Source organism: Salvia miltiorrhiza, chromosome 1, assembly GCF_028751815.1.
Source record: "Salvia miltiorrhiza cultivar Shanhuang (shh) chromosome 1, IMPLAD_Smil_shh, whole genome shotgun sequence".
Classification (NCBI taxonomy): Eukaryota; Viridiplantae; Streptophyta; class Magnoliopsida; order Lamiales; family Lamiaceae; genus Salvia; species Salvia miltiorrhiza.
In genome coordinates this window covers 46764373-46778185 of record NC_080387.1, presented here as the reverse complement: position 1 = coordinate 46778185, position 13813 = coordinate 46764373, and the positions used below count along the sequence as shown (strand labels likewise).

The 13813-nt window shown below is 36.6% G+C and overlaps 3 protein-coding genes across 3 annotated transcripts; 1 reads left to right on the top strand and 2 right to left on the bottom strand.

Moving 5' to 3' along the window:
- Positions 1-6403: 6403 nt before the first annotated feature.
- On the bottom strand, positions 6404-8694 carry LOC130987235 (40S ribosomal protein S3-3). Its single transcript, XM_057910888.1, has 6 exons — positions 8390-8694; positions 8158-8305; positions 7786-7957; positions 7053-7107; positions 6826-6957; positions 6404-6736 (listed from the first exon to the last, which is right to left on the bottom strand). The coding sequence occupies exons 1-6, from the start codon at positions 8417-8419 to the stop codon at positions 6575-6577; spliced, it is 699 nt and encodes a 232-aa protein (XP_057766871.1). The 5' UTR covers positions 8420-8694; the 3' UTR covers positions 6404-6574.
- Positions 8695-8776: 82 nt separating this feature from the next.
- Positions 8777-12746, top strand: LOC130987221 (replication protein A 70 kDa DNA-binding subunit A). The gene is made up of 2 exons (XM_057910884.1): positions 8777-9327; positions 10423-12746. The coding sequence occupies exons 1-2, from the start codon at positions 9068-9070 to the stop codon at positions 12077-12079; spliced, it is 1917 nt and encodes a 638-aa protein (XP_057766867.1). The 5' UTR covers positions 8777-9067; the 3' UTR covers positions 12080-12746.
- On the bottom strand, positions 12246-12715 carry LOC130987251 (uncharacterized). The gene has a single exon (XM_057910889.1). It carries the CDS (start codon positions 12713-12715, stop codon positions 12350-12352), a length of 366 nt encoding a protein of 121 aa, XP_057766872.1. The 3' UTR covers positions 12246-12349.
- Positions 12747-13813: the final 1067 nt, after the last annotated feature.

The following is a 13813-nucleotide window of genomic DNA, read 5'->3' as shown; positions in this document are numbered from 1 at the left end:
GTTAAGTCAGAGGGGGCAATCTGCACCATTTTTTTTTTAGTTCGAGGGCCAATCTGCACACACAGTTAGTAAGAGGACTGAAATGCTCTAAGGGCCTTCACTTGAGGCCTATCTGCACCTTAACCCTTTAATTAATTATGATGAACATGATGAGGTTGGTGGTGTTGAAAATATTATTATCTCAGAAGAAAGGAGATGATTGCTGAATTAATGGTAGTGTTGTAGTACTGAAATGTGTTTTGGGATTTGTTATGGAGAAGGGAGCAAATTAAGGATTATGAGGAGCAAATTAAGGATTATGAGGTAAGCTAAGTTTTACTTTGGTGCACTGTTGGTGGAAAACTTAGAGTTCGAGGTTGTAAAATTGCTTGAGCAGCTTGAAGTAACTAGTAATGCTAAGGAGAGTCGAGGATGCATTCATTTTGGTTACAAAATTTTCGTTCGAAAATAATAGATAAGAAAAGATGAAAAAAATATTAATTTTTTTTATCATATGAGTATTTATTAGAGATGAAAGGGTAAAAAAATATTAGAGAATATTTTCACACCACTACCCAAAGATAATATTATCGAACATTGAAGAGAAAATGAGCAGCCCGAGAAATATTTCACCCTGCTTGAATTTTTTTTTTTCTTCTATTATACTCCTTCCGTCTCATGAAGTTGGTCTCTTATTCCATTTTGGGATGTCTAAAAAAGATAGTCCACTTGTTTAATTAATATTATATAAAAATATTATTTTACTAAAATAACCTTATTTAATGTTTCACTTAAATGTGAAAAGGATGTATAAAAATAATAATAATAAGGGTATAAAAAATATGTGTAAAAAGTGAAAGGGGACTAATTTCGGTTCTGGGTCGGGCCGAAAACCGGCGGTTTCCGAGCTTTTCCTTTTAAAAAAAATATTTTTTGTATTCTTTTTTATGAAATTAAATGATTTGTGTTGAAATTTTAAAATTTCAAAATTTTTACTCAACTTAAAAATCTTAAATAATATAATAACTTACAAGTGACAATCAAAATAATTCTTATTCTTTATGTGTGGAAATTTATAATAAGTTATAAACTTGTAATATTTTCTATGTCATCTTTTTAAATTAAATGACTTGTGTTGAAAATTTATAAACTTGACAATCAATATATTTTTTGAAATAATATTTTTTATGTCATCTTAAATAATACTTGTGTCATCTTAAATAATATTTTTTTATGTCATCTTTTTAAATTTATAATAAGTTATAAACTTGACAATCAAAATATTTTTTAAAATTAAATGACTTGTGTTGAAAATTGAAATACAATATAGAAAAATAATTCTAACACATTGACAATCAAAATAATGCATAAAAATTGATATCTTTATTGAATTTATTCTATGTACAAAAAAAATATTACAAGGATACAAATTACAATCTTCAAAATTGAATAAGTAAACTAATAACTAATACTAACTAAATAAGTAATTCACTATAATAATTCCAAAAGAAAGTTGTCTAAAAGGGGAAAAAAATAATAATAATTAAGGGTTTGAGCTCAATTTTGATATAAATATTAAAATTGAGTGGCCTACGTATCTTCATTGAATAATGAAGAATCAAAGCCCACGTAGTTCTCTTACCTTAACTTACCTAATCGTAGTCCTCGGCGTCGTATCATTCGGACTCGGTGAATTCATCGTTTGGGCTCTAGTCGGCTTGATCCCATTGGTTCTCTTGAGCTCGCAACTCGGCTTTGAACCAATCATCAAGCAACATGGTGGCCTCCATGTTTCGAGGATCCATGTTGCTTCTTCTTTCGTCCAAGACAAGTCCACCAACATTAAATGCTTGCTCGACGGAGACCGTGGAGGTCGGAACCGCGAATAACTCTTTGGCCATGGTGGCGAGTATGTGATATTCCTCTCGTGCGTGGACCACCATTTCAAGACGTTCAATTGTTGACCACCTACATTTTTTTAAAGCAAATGTACTAGACAAATATATATCTAACTCGTTAGTAGTATAGCTCATTTGTGTATGCATAAATGAATAAGTGGCTTAAGCCCATTGGTTTTGATCAAAAGTACTTCCTAAGAAGGAGGAGCCATATTAACCTTGTGACTACTAGTACCTACACTTGAAGAGTATGAGGGGTTTGCATACATATATTTTTGTTCATATTCATTAAATAAGGCTCTAATTGTGCTATCTATTATAAGTTTAATAGCATCTAATTCGGGAAGGTACCATTCTATCACTTCATTATTTTCTAATCTTTTATCATAAATTTCCCTAAAGGTACCATAATAAATTTCTAACATGCGATAAACACCGGCAATTTTCATTGTAGGATCTAAAATCTTAGCAACTAAAAAAACATCGGGAATTTCAATAAAATATTTAAGCCACTTAAGGACCATTTGATATGATATGTCCTTCAGATCTTTGTTTTTATAACAATCATTTAAAGCAATACCAATATATATGCAATGTTCTACAACTTTAATACTAGTGCAATAATAAACACCGGATAAATCCGTAGTAGCATTTTGAAAAACCTTTAAAAGTTGAAATAAACTACCACATCTTGTCCAATAGGCAGGCAATAAAAGCAAGTTAGCCTCGGGAGTTTGTCTAAAAAAATCACATAAATGATCAACATGATCCATGGTATATGCAAGCATGCCGAATGTTGAATTTCAACGTGTAGAAACATCTTTAACAAAATTAGTATATCAAATTTTTTTAACACGATAATATTTTTTCCATTTTTTGCCAATAGTAGATTTTCTATGCAAAATATTAACGACTTGTCTAATGGAATCAACAACATCATTAATAAGAGTATAAGCATCTTGTACACATCGGTTTAAAATATGACAAATACATCGAGCATGAAAAATACTTACCATTAAAAGAGGCACCGCGTCAACTAACTAGGGAATGAAGGCGGTGTTGGCGGATGCATTATCAAATTCAACAGAAAATATCTTATTTAACAATCAATACTAATTTAAAACGGGAATAATCAATTGAGCAATGCTAGTAGCATTATGTATTTCATTAAAATATCTAAATGCAATTAAACGTTTTTGAATTAACCAACTTTCATCAACCTAATGATATGTAACACCCATATAAGAATTTTTTTTGGGTAAAAATCACTCCATATGTCGGAACATATAGAAATTTTTTGCTTTAAACGGTTAAAATATTTCCTTAAATCACATTTTTTTTTCTTCGGCTTGTCGCCTAATAACCTTGCACATAGTAGTTCTACCAATTTTTTTGACGGCGGGATTATAAGCATTTTTTATAGTATGTTCAAAAGACATTTTATCGACAAACATAAAAGGCAAATGCTCAATTGAAACAAAACGAGCCATATAATTTTGAGCATTTTGTTGATCAAATTTTCATAAAACATTACTTTGGCCTTGGAAAGCTTCGGGATGTAGTTGAGTTTGAGTTGTATGGATTACATACTCGACGGCATGCTTATTCTCCATGTGCCTTGAGAGGGTGCCATAACCCCCTCCCGCTTGCCATTGGTAAGTAGCGTTGCAATAGGCAATGAACCTCTCGGGAGCATTTGGACCATCCTTTGACTTTTTAGGAGCGGGTTCTCTCCTAAAATATTTTGTGAAAATGTTAGAAGTAAGTGATTTACCCTTACCCTTACCCTTACCTCTAGAGAGGGAGATGTCTTAAATTCAAGTAGATAGTATTTAGTACTTAGTAGTAGTACTAGTAGTAATATAATGTAAAGCAAGAACAATAAAGTAAAACAAGTGAGTGTAGTGATAGTGTAATTGAAATATATAGTATAGTAGATAGTATTTAGTAATTAGTAGTGGTACTAGTAATATAATGTAAGCAAGAGAGCAATAAAGTAAAGCAATTAAGCAAGATAATAACAAAAGAATTATAGAGCAAGAGCAATTTAACAAGAGCAATAGCACATAAAGAATGGAGGAGAATTAGAAGTAGAAGAGAAGATAGTGTAGAATTGTTAGCACAATGGGATGGTTTTAAAGGTGGAAGAAGGGGGATATTTATAGATAAAATTGGGTGGGAGAAATTTGAATTTGAATTTAAAAAAAAATAGAATTTTCGGCCGAGAACCGCAGGTTTTGGACGGCGAACCGCTGGAGAAATTTGAATTTGAATTTTTAAAAAAATAGAATTTTCGGCCAAGAACCGCCGGTTTTCGGTGAAAACGGTGAAAACCGATGGTTCACGGCCCAAAACCGGCGGTTCGCCTCGCCTGCCTACCCAATAGCCCTGCCGGTCAAGACCTACTCCTGCAGCCCTATGCCTGCCGACCTGCTGCCTCGGCTGCTGCGCCGAAACCGGCGGTTTAGGGTCGAACTGACGGGCCGCGGGTCCTAATTTTCTGAACCTTAACTGGCCCTTCTAGTTTGACAGTCCAATTTCGAAACCGACCCATGATCAATAGTCTGGGCCGAAACCGTTGACTCTTGGACCGGTTCCGAGCTGAACCGTCGAGCCCGATTAGCCCTTGGCACCACTAGTACAGAGTAAGATAGACGGCCATCGTCCCCTTGGAATAGCCTAGTGGATGAGGTGGTTGCCTGTTGTCCAAGAGGTCACAGGTTCGAGTACTATTTTAAGATTCACTGAATGAATATTTCGTCGTTTCCCACTGTTTTGGTGCAATTCACTGAATGATTGATGATGTTCAAGTATATAAGTATAGTCAACCCTTTGCTCTCGGATTCTTTTTCCTTCACCTTCAAGTGTTCATTTTAATATACCAAATATTCTGACCTAATTTATTTTATGTTCAATGCTTATCACAGTATACACAAATACAATTAAGACCATTACAATTTGTAACTATTACACAGAAATTTTTATCACATAAAGGTCCGTCTCTTATATTATACTCCCTTACTCCTAATAGTAATGTGTCATAGCTTTTGAGCACAAAAATTAAGAAATATATAAAAAATAGATAAAATGGACTGGTGAAAATTATTTAAATATTAGATATAGAGAGAAAATATATTGATAAAAAGATAATGAGACATTTGTATTGGAACGTCCCATTAAAAAAAGGACATTACTATTGGACGGAGGGAGTAAATTATAATGAGAAGAGGGATAAGAAAAGGTGATAAAATTTTATCACACCACTTTTGTTTATCTCATGTTCTCCAAGGAAGAATATATAGAAAAATATTATCACATCTCTACCCCATAATAATACTATTATCATGAACTTAAAGTGGCAATATAGAGAGAAAAAATGTAGAAAAATATTATCACACCTCTATCCCGTCATATTATCATGAATTTGAGTGAAAAAAGAGGATAAATGAGCTACTCGGATTTTTTTCAATTTTATCCAGGAAAAATTATTTACCATACAGAACATGTGAAAAAAGTAGAAAAATGATGAAAATATATATTTCTATAATTTTCGTACAAAAAGAATGCACCTCCTAAAAATATATACTCTCTTCGTCCTCATAAAATGTGTCCAATTTGTCATTTTCGTCCGTCCTCATAAAATATATCCAGTCTATTTTTGATAAGTTTTTCACTCACAATAAAGTGAGACCCTTACTCCATTCACAATACTTTCAACTATTTTAAAAAAACTCGGGTCATTTACAAATGGTTACTCTTTATAAAGACGAAGGGAGTATTTTGTTTATCCCACTACAAGCATCTTGTTTCTTTTGAGTAAGGTTCTAAAAGGATATAAACTCCATCCGTTCCACTACAAATATTTTGTTTGTTTTAAGCATGGTTATTTAGAAAGAGATTAATTAGATTACTAAGTGATGCTATGTAGAGTTAAGAAGATGATATGAAGTCCAATGATTCTCATTAATTTAGCCTCATTTTTTGCACAAAAAGAAATAGGAAATTAAGTAAAACAACCCAAAAAAAAAAACACTTGAAGTAGAAAGGAAGAACTACTAATTATGTTACTAATTTAAAGCAACAAAAGAGATACTACTAATTAACATTAACATACTATAAAACTTCTATATTTTTTAAGCGGATAAAACTTCTATAATATAATAAGAGTAATAACCTATGAGAACAATGAGTACAATAAATATAAATAATTACAGATAATTATACAAAGCAATACCAAAAAAGTAAGAAAATTCGCTCAAAAAAAATAGTAAGAAAAAAAAAACTGACTATTAAGTTGATAGTTATCTAAAATTATTTCACAGATGAATACCATAAAGAAAAGGAATATTCCAGGAGCGAACTGATTAATCAGATAATCGGCAAATAATTAGTTTCGGGCATCATAATCCCATTAACATGCATGAAGATGATAATAATTTAACAAAGAAGTATACCTCGACATTTTTTTAGGAGTATACCTTGTTATATGCACTATTTGCTAACATAGATATAAGTAACATTCTCAATAAGGATAAGATAGATAGATCTCTCATAACAAACAATTAGTTCAACATAACAAAATTGTTATAACAAGATCCAAAAATTGGCTTCGATGCTCACTGTTCTCTTCTGTCAAAAGGATATGCAAAGACACTCAAAAAACATAAAACAAACTTGTCCAAATCTCTGAATGCCCTCTACACTTGCACCTCAACCTCAGTTGGCACCAAAGTTGGCCGGAAAGCTTCTTCTTCCTTGGGAGGGTGAATCGTGACGATATCAGGAAGAGGAGTGACCGGGCCAAGCTTTCCCTTGGGATCCCAGTCAAGCATGATCTTGACCTTGATACCAAGTACTCCCTGAACAAATAAACAAAATAGAAAATGAACACAGGTCCATGTCATATTATTCACAATATCAGTTAAAAATATAAAATAAGATAAAATACCTGTCTGAGCAGAACATGTCTAACAGCAGAGTCTATGTATTCCTTCACTGGTTGACCAGAAGAAATCATGTACCCATCCTTGAATTTCATGGACTTGGCCCGCTGAGCCCTAAGTTTCCCACTAACTATGACCTGTGCAATACAAGCATCAAGTACATTAAATCTGAAAGGTATTAAAAGAAGACAATTGTGGCGAAGTTCTAAACAACAGCCAGGAATTACCATACCTCACAACCCTTTGCTCCATTCTCCATAACAAATCTCAAAACTCCATAGCATGCACTGAAAAACAAAAAGTTCAAATCAGGCACCATTTTAACGTAAATCAATTGCATCACATATTGAGAGTATCTGATAGCATAGATACAAACTAATTACATAACATCCTACAACCAACAAGCAATAGTCACAAGCCAATCCACATTTCAATATATTAGAAACATCTATCAGATCACATAAACCTCTTCAAATCTCCATTAATTAAAGGAACTATTTATAAGGTCACAATGTATGAAATTCAATTCTGCATATGACCTAAATTTTAATTCCTACTCACATTGAACAGAGTTAAATCAGATAAAATCACTTATTATGTGCCTCCTCCATGACTACAACTTGAGGACAGTACACTTCATGATGAAAATTGCACGGGGGAGACAATCTCTGTAGTCATCATCCGACACAAAAAATGGTATTAAAAGACCAAAATTGCTTTGAAGATGACATGAAAGTTTTACCTAGTCACACAGAGTAACCAATCTAGATATGAATAGTCATTCAAAAGTCCCGTATATACACAATCAAACAGAACCATTACTTATACAGCCAACTCTTGTGACACTTCAGTTAAATAATACTCCATGAAATATACAATACGGAGAAACACCAAACAAAGAATGCAATTCTTAGTGGCTGGTAATTTTCAACAAAAATAATCTAAAGTGAGAGTTAAATAGTTACCGCCTGACAGCAAGACCGCCAAGGAGTTTGTAGCGAAGGGATTCGGCCTGGGCAATGGCGCAAAGCCCTCTGTTGTTAACCTTCTCAGCGTACAACTCCACGCTGTTTTCCGGAAACTTAAACCTCTTCTGCACCACCGAGGTGAGCTCCCTTATCCTCCTCCCCTTCTCTCCTATTGTAATCAATCAAGGAATTACAACCAAAATTCAATGAAACTTAATTACGACAAAAATCAAACTAGAAACGGCATGACTTGCCAAATTGGTCAGTAAATCCTAAAACTACAGATAAATTCAAAGTAAAAACAAAAATTCCATGCAACGCATCATAGTTGATGGTGAAAAGGAGACGAAAAGTGAGAGAGATACTAACCTAGAACGTTTTGGGTGCGGGTAGCGCGAATGATGATCTCAGTCCTCATTGGAGTAACCCTAACCTCAACGCCGGAGTAGCCGTCCTCCGCCAGCTCACGAGTGAGCACCTCGTTCAACTCCGCGAAGAACACTCCATCAGCCACAAACTGCGGCACATTCAATATATCAGCAAAAATCTAACATCAAACACACACAAGGAGTTGATGATACAAGACGAGGACGGGAAAAACCTTTCGCTTCTTGCTCATCTGAGTCGCCATGTTTACGGTTAGAGAAGAGAAGATCTGAGAATTTGCTGTTCCGCGAGAATGTGCAAGCCCTAGATGGAGATTAGGGTTTGAGTGTTAATTGTTATTTATATGATGGCTGGAAACTCAATCCAATTGCTTATATGAGTTCTGAGTTACCCAACTTTGGGCTTTCCTGCATACATTTAAATTGGGCTAATTCGCATAAACATATAGACAAGAACAAATTGGGCTTTCCCTAACAAGTTAAGCCTTATCAAGTTTTTGGTCGCTACATGCCAATAGATTTCTCATCAATCATTTACTTTTGCACTTATTCTTGAATTGCATTTTAAGAGTGGACTTTTAGATAGAAAAATAAAGTGTCGACTATATAAAATGTCAAATTTATAATGCCGAATTTCGCTAAAATCACCTAATTTAAATAGATTTGATATAAGTGTTGTTAGCAATGGGCACATCCTCAAATGTGGGTAGGTCGGTTTGTTTGTTCTCCCCGCCTTGGCTCAAAATACCACCCCCAAACTCCTCGTATATATATAATCTGACCTCCTTTCTTGTTCGAAATTCTTCCACGATTTCCCCCTTCCCCACCCTCTCCATTTCAGTATACTTTCCTACGAAATCACCAAATCAATTTAAAAATAAAAATAAAAATCAATGCCGGTGAATTTGACGGCCAACGCTATTGCGGCAATAATCGGCGGAGACGTCAACGCGAAGCCGCTGGTGCAGGTGTTGGAAATCAAGCTCATCGGCTCCACGCAGGAGCGTTACCGCCTTATCATATCCGACGCGGTGGCTACTGAGCAAGCTATGCTCGCCTCGCAGCTCAATGACCGAGTTAAGACCGGCCGAATCCGCAAGGGATCCGTCATCCAGCTCATCGAATACATCTGCAGTCCCGTCCAGAACCGCAAGTAAATTCTTCGCCCTGCTCTCGTGCTAATTGTCTAATTAGGTAGCGTGACACATTGTAAATTGATTTCAAATTTGAACTCTGTACCTATGCGAGTGCGTCTATGTGTGTAAGTTCAGGATTTTTTTGTGATAAAATTGCGTTGCCTGTATGTGTTGTAGAACGGGTATATATTTTGAGCTCTCACTAGATGCCTTGAAATTGCGTTAATTAGAGAAATCTGATTTCTCCTATTGAGTTTACGGAGTAATATTACGATGTTCGATGGCGCTAGTTGATAACTAGGTTTTCATTCCATAAGGAGAAGTAACTATATCATATGCGAAAAAGTCTCTGTTAATTTGTATTTTGAATGCTTACAATGTTAAAGCTGCCGGTGATGCTATTTGGACACGACTATGGAGTAAAATGGAGATAAGGTTGGGTAAACTTCTAGTTTCAACTGTGACATTGTGGAATTATGGAACTTGATCGATAGGATCACATCGACAATGATTTTTTAAGATGAAATGTTTTGAAGGTGTGCAAAAGTTTAGTGTGGAATTAAGGAAAAATGCTGTGCTGTCTTGACTGAAATTGTTAGATTTAAACATTTTGTGGTTGAACTTGAGCACTAGACTGAAATGTCATGCATTTTGTATGTCCCAAAATAATTATCTCAGTCCTCCGGTAGTTTGAGAAGTTACTTCGATGTTTTCATAACGAGGGAAAGTTGCCTATCATTTCAGAGAACATTTTCTAAGCTGCACTTTTGCAAGCTATATTGTTCTTAGTTCATTTTTGCTTCATATTGTTCCTCAATAATTGTTTTGAATGTTGGTTGATGATCTTCTTACCAAACTAAATGATGAGCTGATGAAAGTTCCTCTGCTAGTCAAGCTAAACTTATGGTGTAGGGTACTTTTATGCCTAGTGTTTTTTCAAGGTTGAACAACACCAAACCTGACTTCTTTAGACATTTTAGGATACTATAGAGTCAAGTGGCACAAAAACTTGGAGTTCCTAAGATGAAAACCAACACTATTAAGCTGATTGCTGGGAATGCCTTTCTATGTTTTGTTGCCTGGAAACTCATAAATATGCATTGCTCTTGCAGGATAATTGTGGTATTAAACATGGAAACTATCATTCCGGACTGCGATGTAATTGGTAACCCAATGTATTCTGAATCTGATTCAGTGCCTGGAAAGCCAGCATCTTCTGGACCCCGACCATCAATAAACAATAGTGTTTCCGGTGCTCATAATTCATCACGAACAAGCTACAACAATGGTAAAACTTCAAGCTCCCTAAACCAAGGTGGCATGCAGAGTTTCCATCCTACCGTTCAGCCTCCATACCAACCACCTCCAAATTATAAGAATCATGGAGCAATCATGAGGAATGAGGCCCCTGCACGCATTATACCTATAGCTGCCTTGAACCCTTATCAAGGTAGATGGGCTATCAAGGCACGGGTGACAGCAAAAGGAGATCTTCGGCGTTACAACAATGCAAGAGGAGATGGGAAAGTATTCTCCTTTGATCTTCTTGATTCAGATGGAGGGGAAATCAGGGTGACATGCTTCAACGCTGTGGTTGACCGTTTTTATGATACTATTGATGTTGGTAAAGTCTATGTTATATCTAAAGGTAGCTTGAAACCTGCCCAGAAGAATTTCAACCATCTAAAGAATGAGTGGGAGATATTTCTAGAGACAACCTCATCAGTGGATCTTTGTCCAGATGAAGATACTTCCATACCTAGGCAGCAGTTCTCATTTAGGCCTATTTGTGAAATTGAGCATGCTGAAAGCAATTCTATACTGGATGTTATTGGTGTTGTTGTAACCGTGAACCCTTCTGTTCCCATCATGAGAAAGAATGGAATGGAAACACAGAGGCGAATTCTGAACTTGAAGGATAATTCGGGGCGAACTGTTGAATTGACGTTATGGGGAGATTTCTGCAATAGGGAAGGACAACAACTGCATGATATGGTAGAAACCGGAACATTCCCCATTTTGGCTGTCAAAGCTGGAAAAGTTAACGACTTTAGTGGGAAGTCCATCGGCACCATATCTGCCACACAGCTATTCATAAATCCCGACTTTCCAGAGGCTAACGGCTTGAGAACCTGGTTTGATCGAGGGGGGAAAGACACCGCTTCCCATTCTATATCCAGAGAAGCTACACTTGGTGGAATGAAGAACGAGACACGCAAGTGCTTGACGCAGATAAAAGACGAAGGGCTGGGAAGGTCAGACAAAGCAGACTGGATTGCAGTTAAGGCAAGTGTCTCTTTTCTGAAAACAGACTCATTCTGTTACACAGCCTGCCCATTGATGATCGGTGACAGGCAGTGCAACAAGAAAGTGACAAAGTCCGGGAACTCGACATGGCTATGCGACAGGTGCAATCAAGAATTCGAAGAGTGCGATTACAGATACCTTCTTCAAGTTCAGGTTCAGGACCACAGCGCCCTGACGTGGGTGACTGCTTTCCAGGAAGCCGGTGAAGAGATCTTGGGCTGCTCGGCCAAGCAGCTGTACGTGTGGAAAAACGAAATGCAAGATGACCTCAAATTTCTTGAAGTTATTCAAAACTGCCTCTTCAGAGAGTTCATCTTTAAGCTCAAAATAAAAGAGGAGACTTATGGTGACGAACAGAAGGTGAAGATCACAGTCGTCAAGGCAGAGAAGTTGAACTACTCTGAAGAGAGTAGATTTCTGCTTGATAGCATCTCAAAGCTCCATTTAGCTAAATACTATTAGAATGGCATGAATCCTTTTCTGTTGTAATAATTTTTATAGCAACTCTTAACATTTGCAGTTCAAATTAGTAATGAGTATGTGTTTCGTTGATTATGAATGTAGACCAGTTGATATGGTATTGAAGATTTGGAATTTGATTGATATAGTCGACAGGTTTGTGTAAGAATTGAAGTTGAAGAGGAACAGTTTTACTCTATCAAGAAGTAAGTAATACAGTGATACATCTGCGATAGAAACAGAGGGGAAAATACAGAGAAAGCAAGGGCGGTCTCAGCCCCGCTTGACAGGGTCGAAGTTGGAGACGCCGATCACCGCCCCAAGAAGGGCGGTGAGAACGACACCGCCGGCGGCGATGCTGAGCAAGAAGTTCTTGAGAGAGGGCGAGACGCCGCTGGCCGCCTCAGCCACGTCGGGAACAACCATGGAAGCGGTCAATGCGGCGGCGGTCAATCCAGCCACGGCCTTCTCCTTCAACGAAGCCTTCACTTCAAATCTTGCGGCGGGCTTTGACACAAGGGCGGCCGCCTTGGAAGGCCTGAGCGGCATGCCCTTGAAGAAGGCGTCGGCGGCCGGCAGGCTCTTGTGGCCGGCACGGGGCAGCGGCAGGGCCATTGAGACTGCTGAAGTTGAGGCCATTTGCGTTAAGGTTTGTTGAATGTGGTTGTGTGAAGGTGGGATGATGTGAGAGTGTTTTTGATAGGAGGAGAGGGAATAAGATTGCAGGAGTTGGAAAGGGATCCAAGCAGAGGTGGAGAATCGACGGTATCTTACACCGTCCGACGTGGCGCCTTCTCGATTTGCTTGTGCTGGATAAGGTTATCCCACCATTGCCACTATTTCTTCATTTCTTTTTTCCCACTTTTTGCCCTTCTTTATTTTTATTTTTTATTTTGAGTTTTAGCAACAACTATTTCCGTCTTTCGAATCCAAACCATATTCGCGTCCCGATTTGCTTTACAGACACGCTCCTGTAATATATCCGTTCTAATTAAATTTCATTTGTAATTAATTAATTCTAATTATAATTTACTAAATTTTAATTAGAGATTGATGAACTCTAATTAGTAATTAGATTGAAATGGAATGAATACAGACGAATTCTTTTCTTTCATCAATGTTTCGTAAATAAATTCTTTTTGTTAGTCCACTCGTAAACAAATTCTTGAGTTAAGAGTTTACACTATAGAAGGCTCAATAAGAACAAAATTGGAATTAAAGTTAGTAATGTTTTTGTCATTCACAAAAACTTGGGTGCAACCGAGTTGACCCACATATAAAATAGTGTTACTTATACGGTTAGGATCATAATATGGATTCAAGTTAGAGTATGAATCATGATTTAAGTGAGACTGCAACCCGGTTGCACCCAATACCACCTCTTTGTCATTAGTTTTGCCATAGAAACGTGTAGATTAAGTTTTAAGACATTGGCCATTGAGGCTTAGTTCAAGTGGCAAAATTGAGGCACCCAAAGACTCTTTTTTATGAGAGGTCTTGAATTCAATTTTGTTTATGTGTGGGTAGTTTTTCCAACTTCGTGTGGATAGTGATCCCCGCCTATATGCTTTTTCTTCCACCTTTTTGTGGTGTAGAGGTTCCACCTTCTTGCGATTATTTTCTTACCTTTTTATGTGGTGTAGAGGTCTCGTCTGCTTGTAATTGCTTATTTGATTATAGTACATCTTTTAATTCTAAAAAAAATTAAGACATTGTACACTTTGCTCATATCTTAAT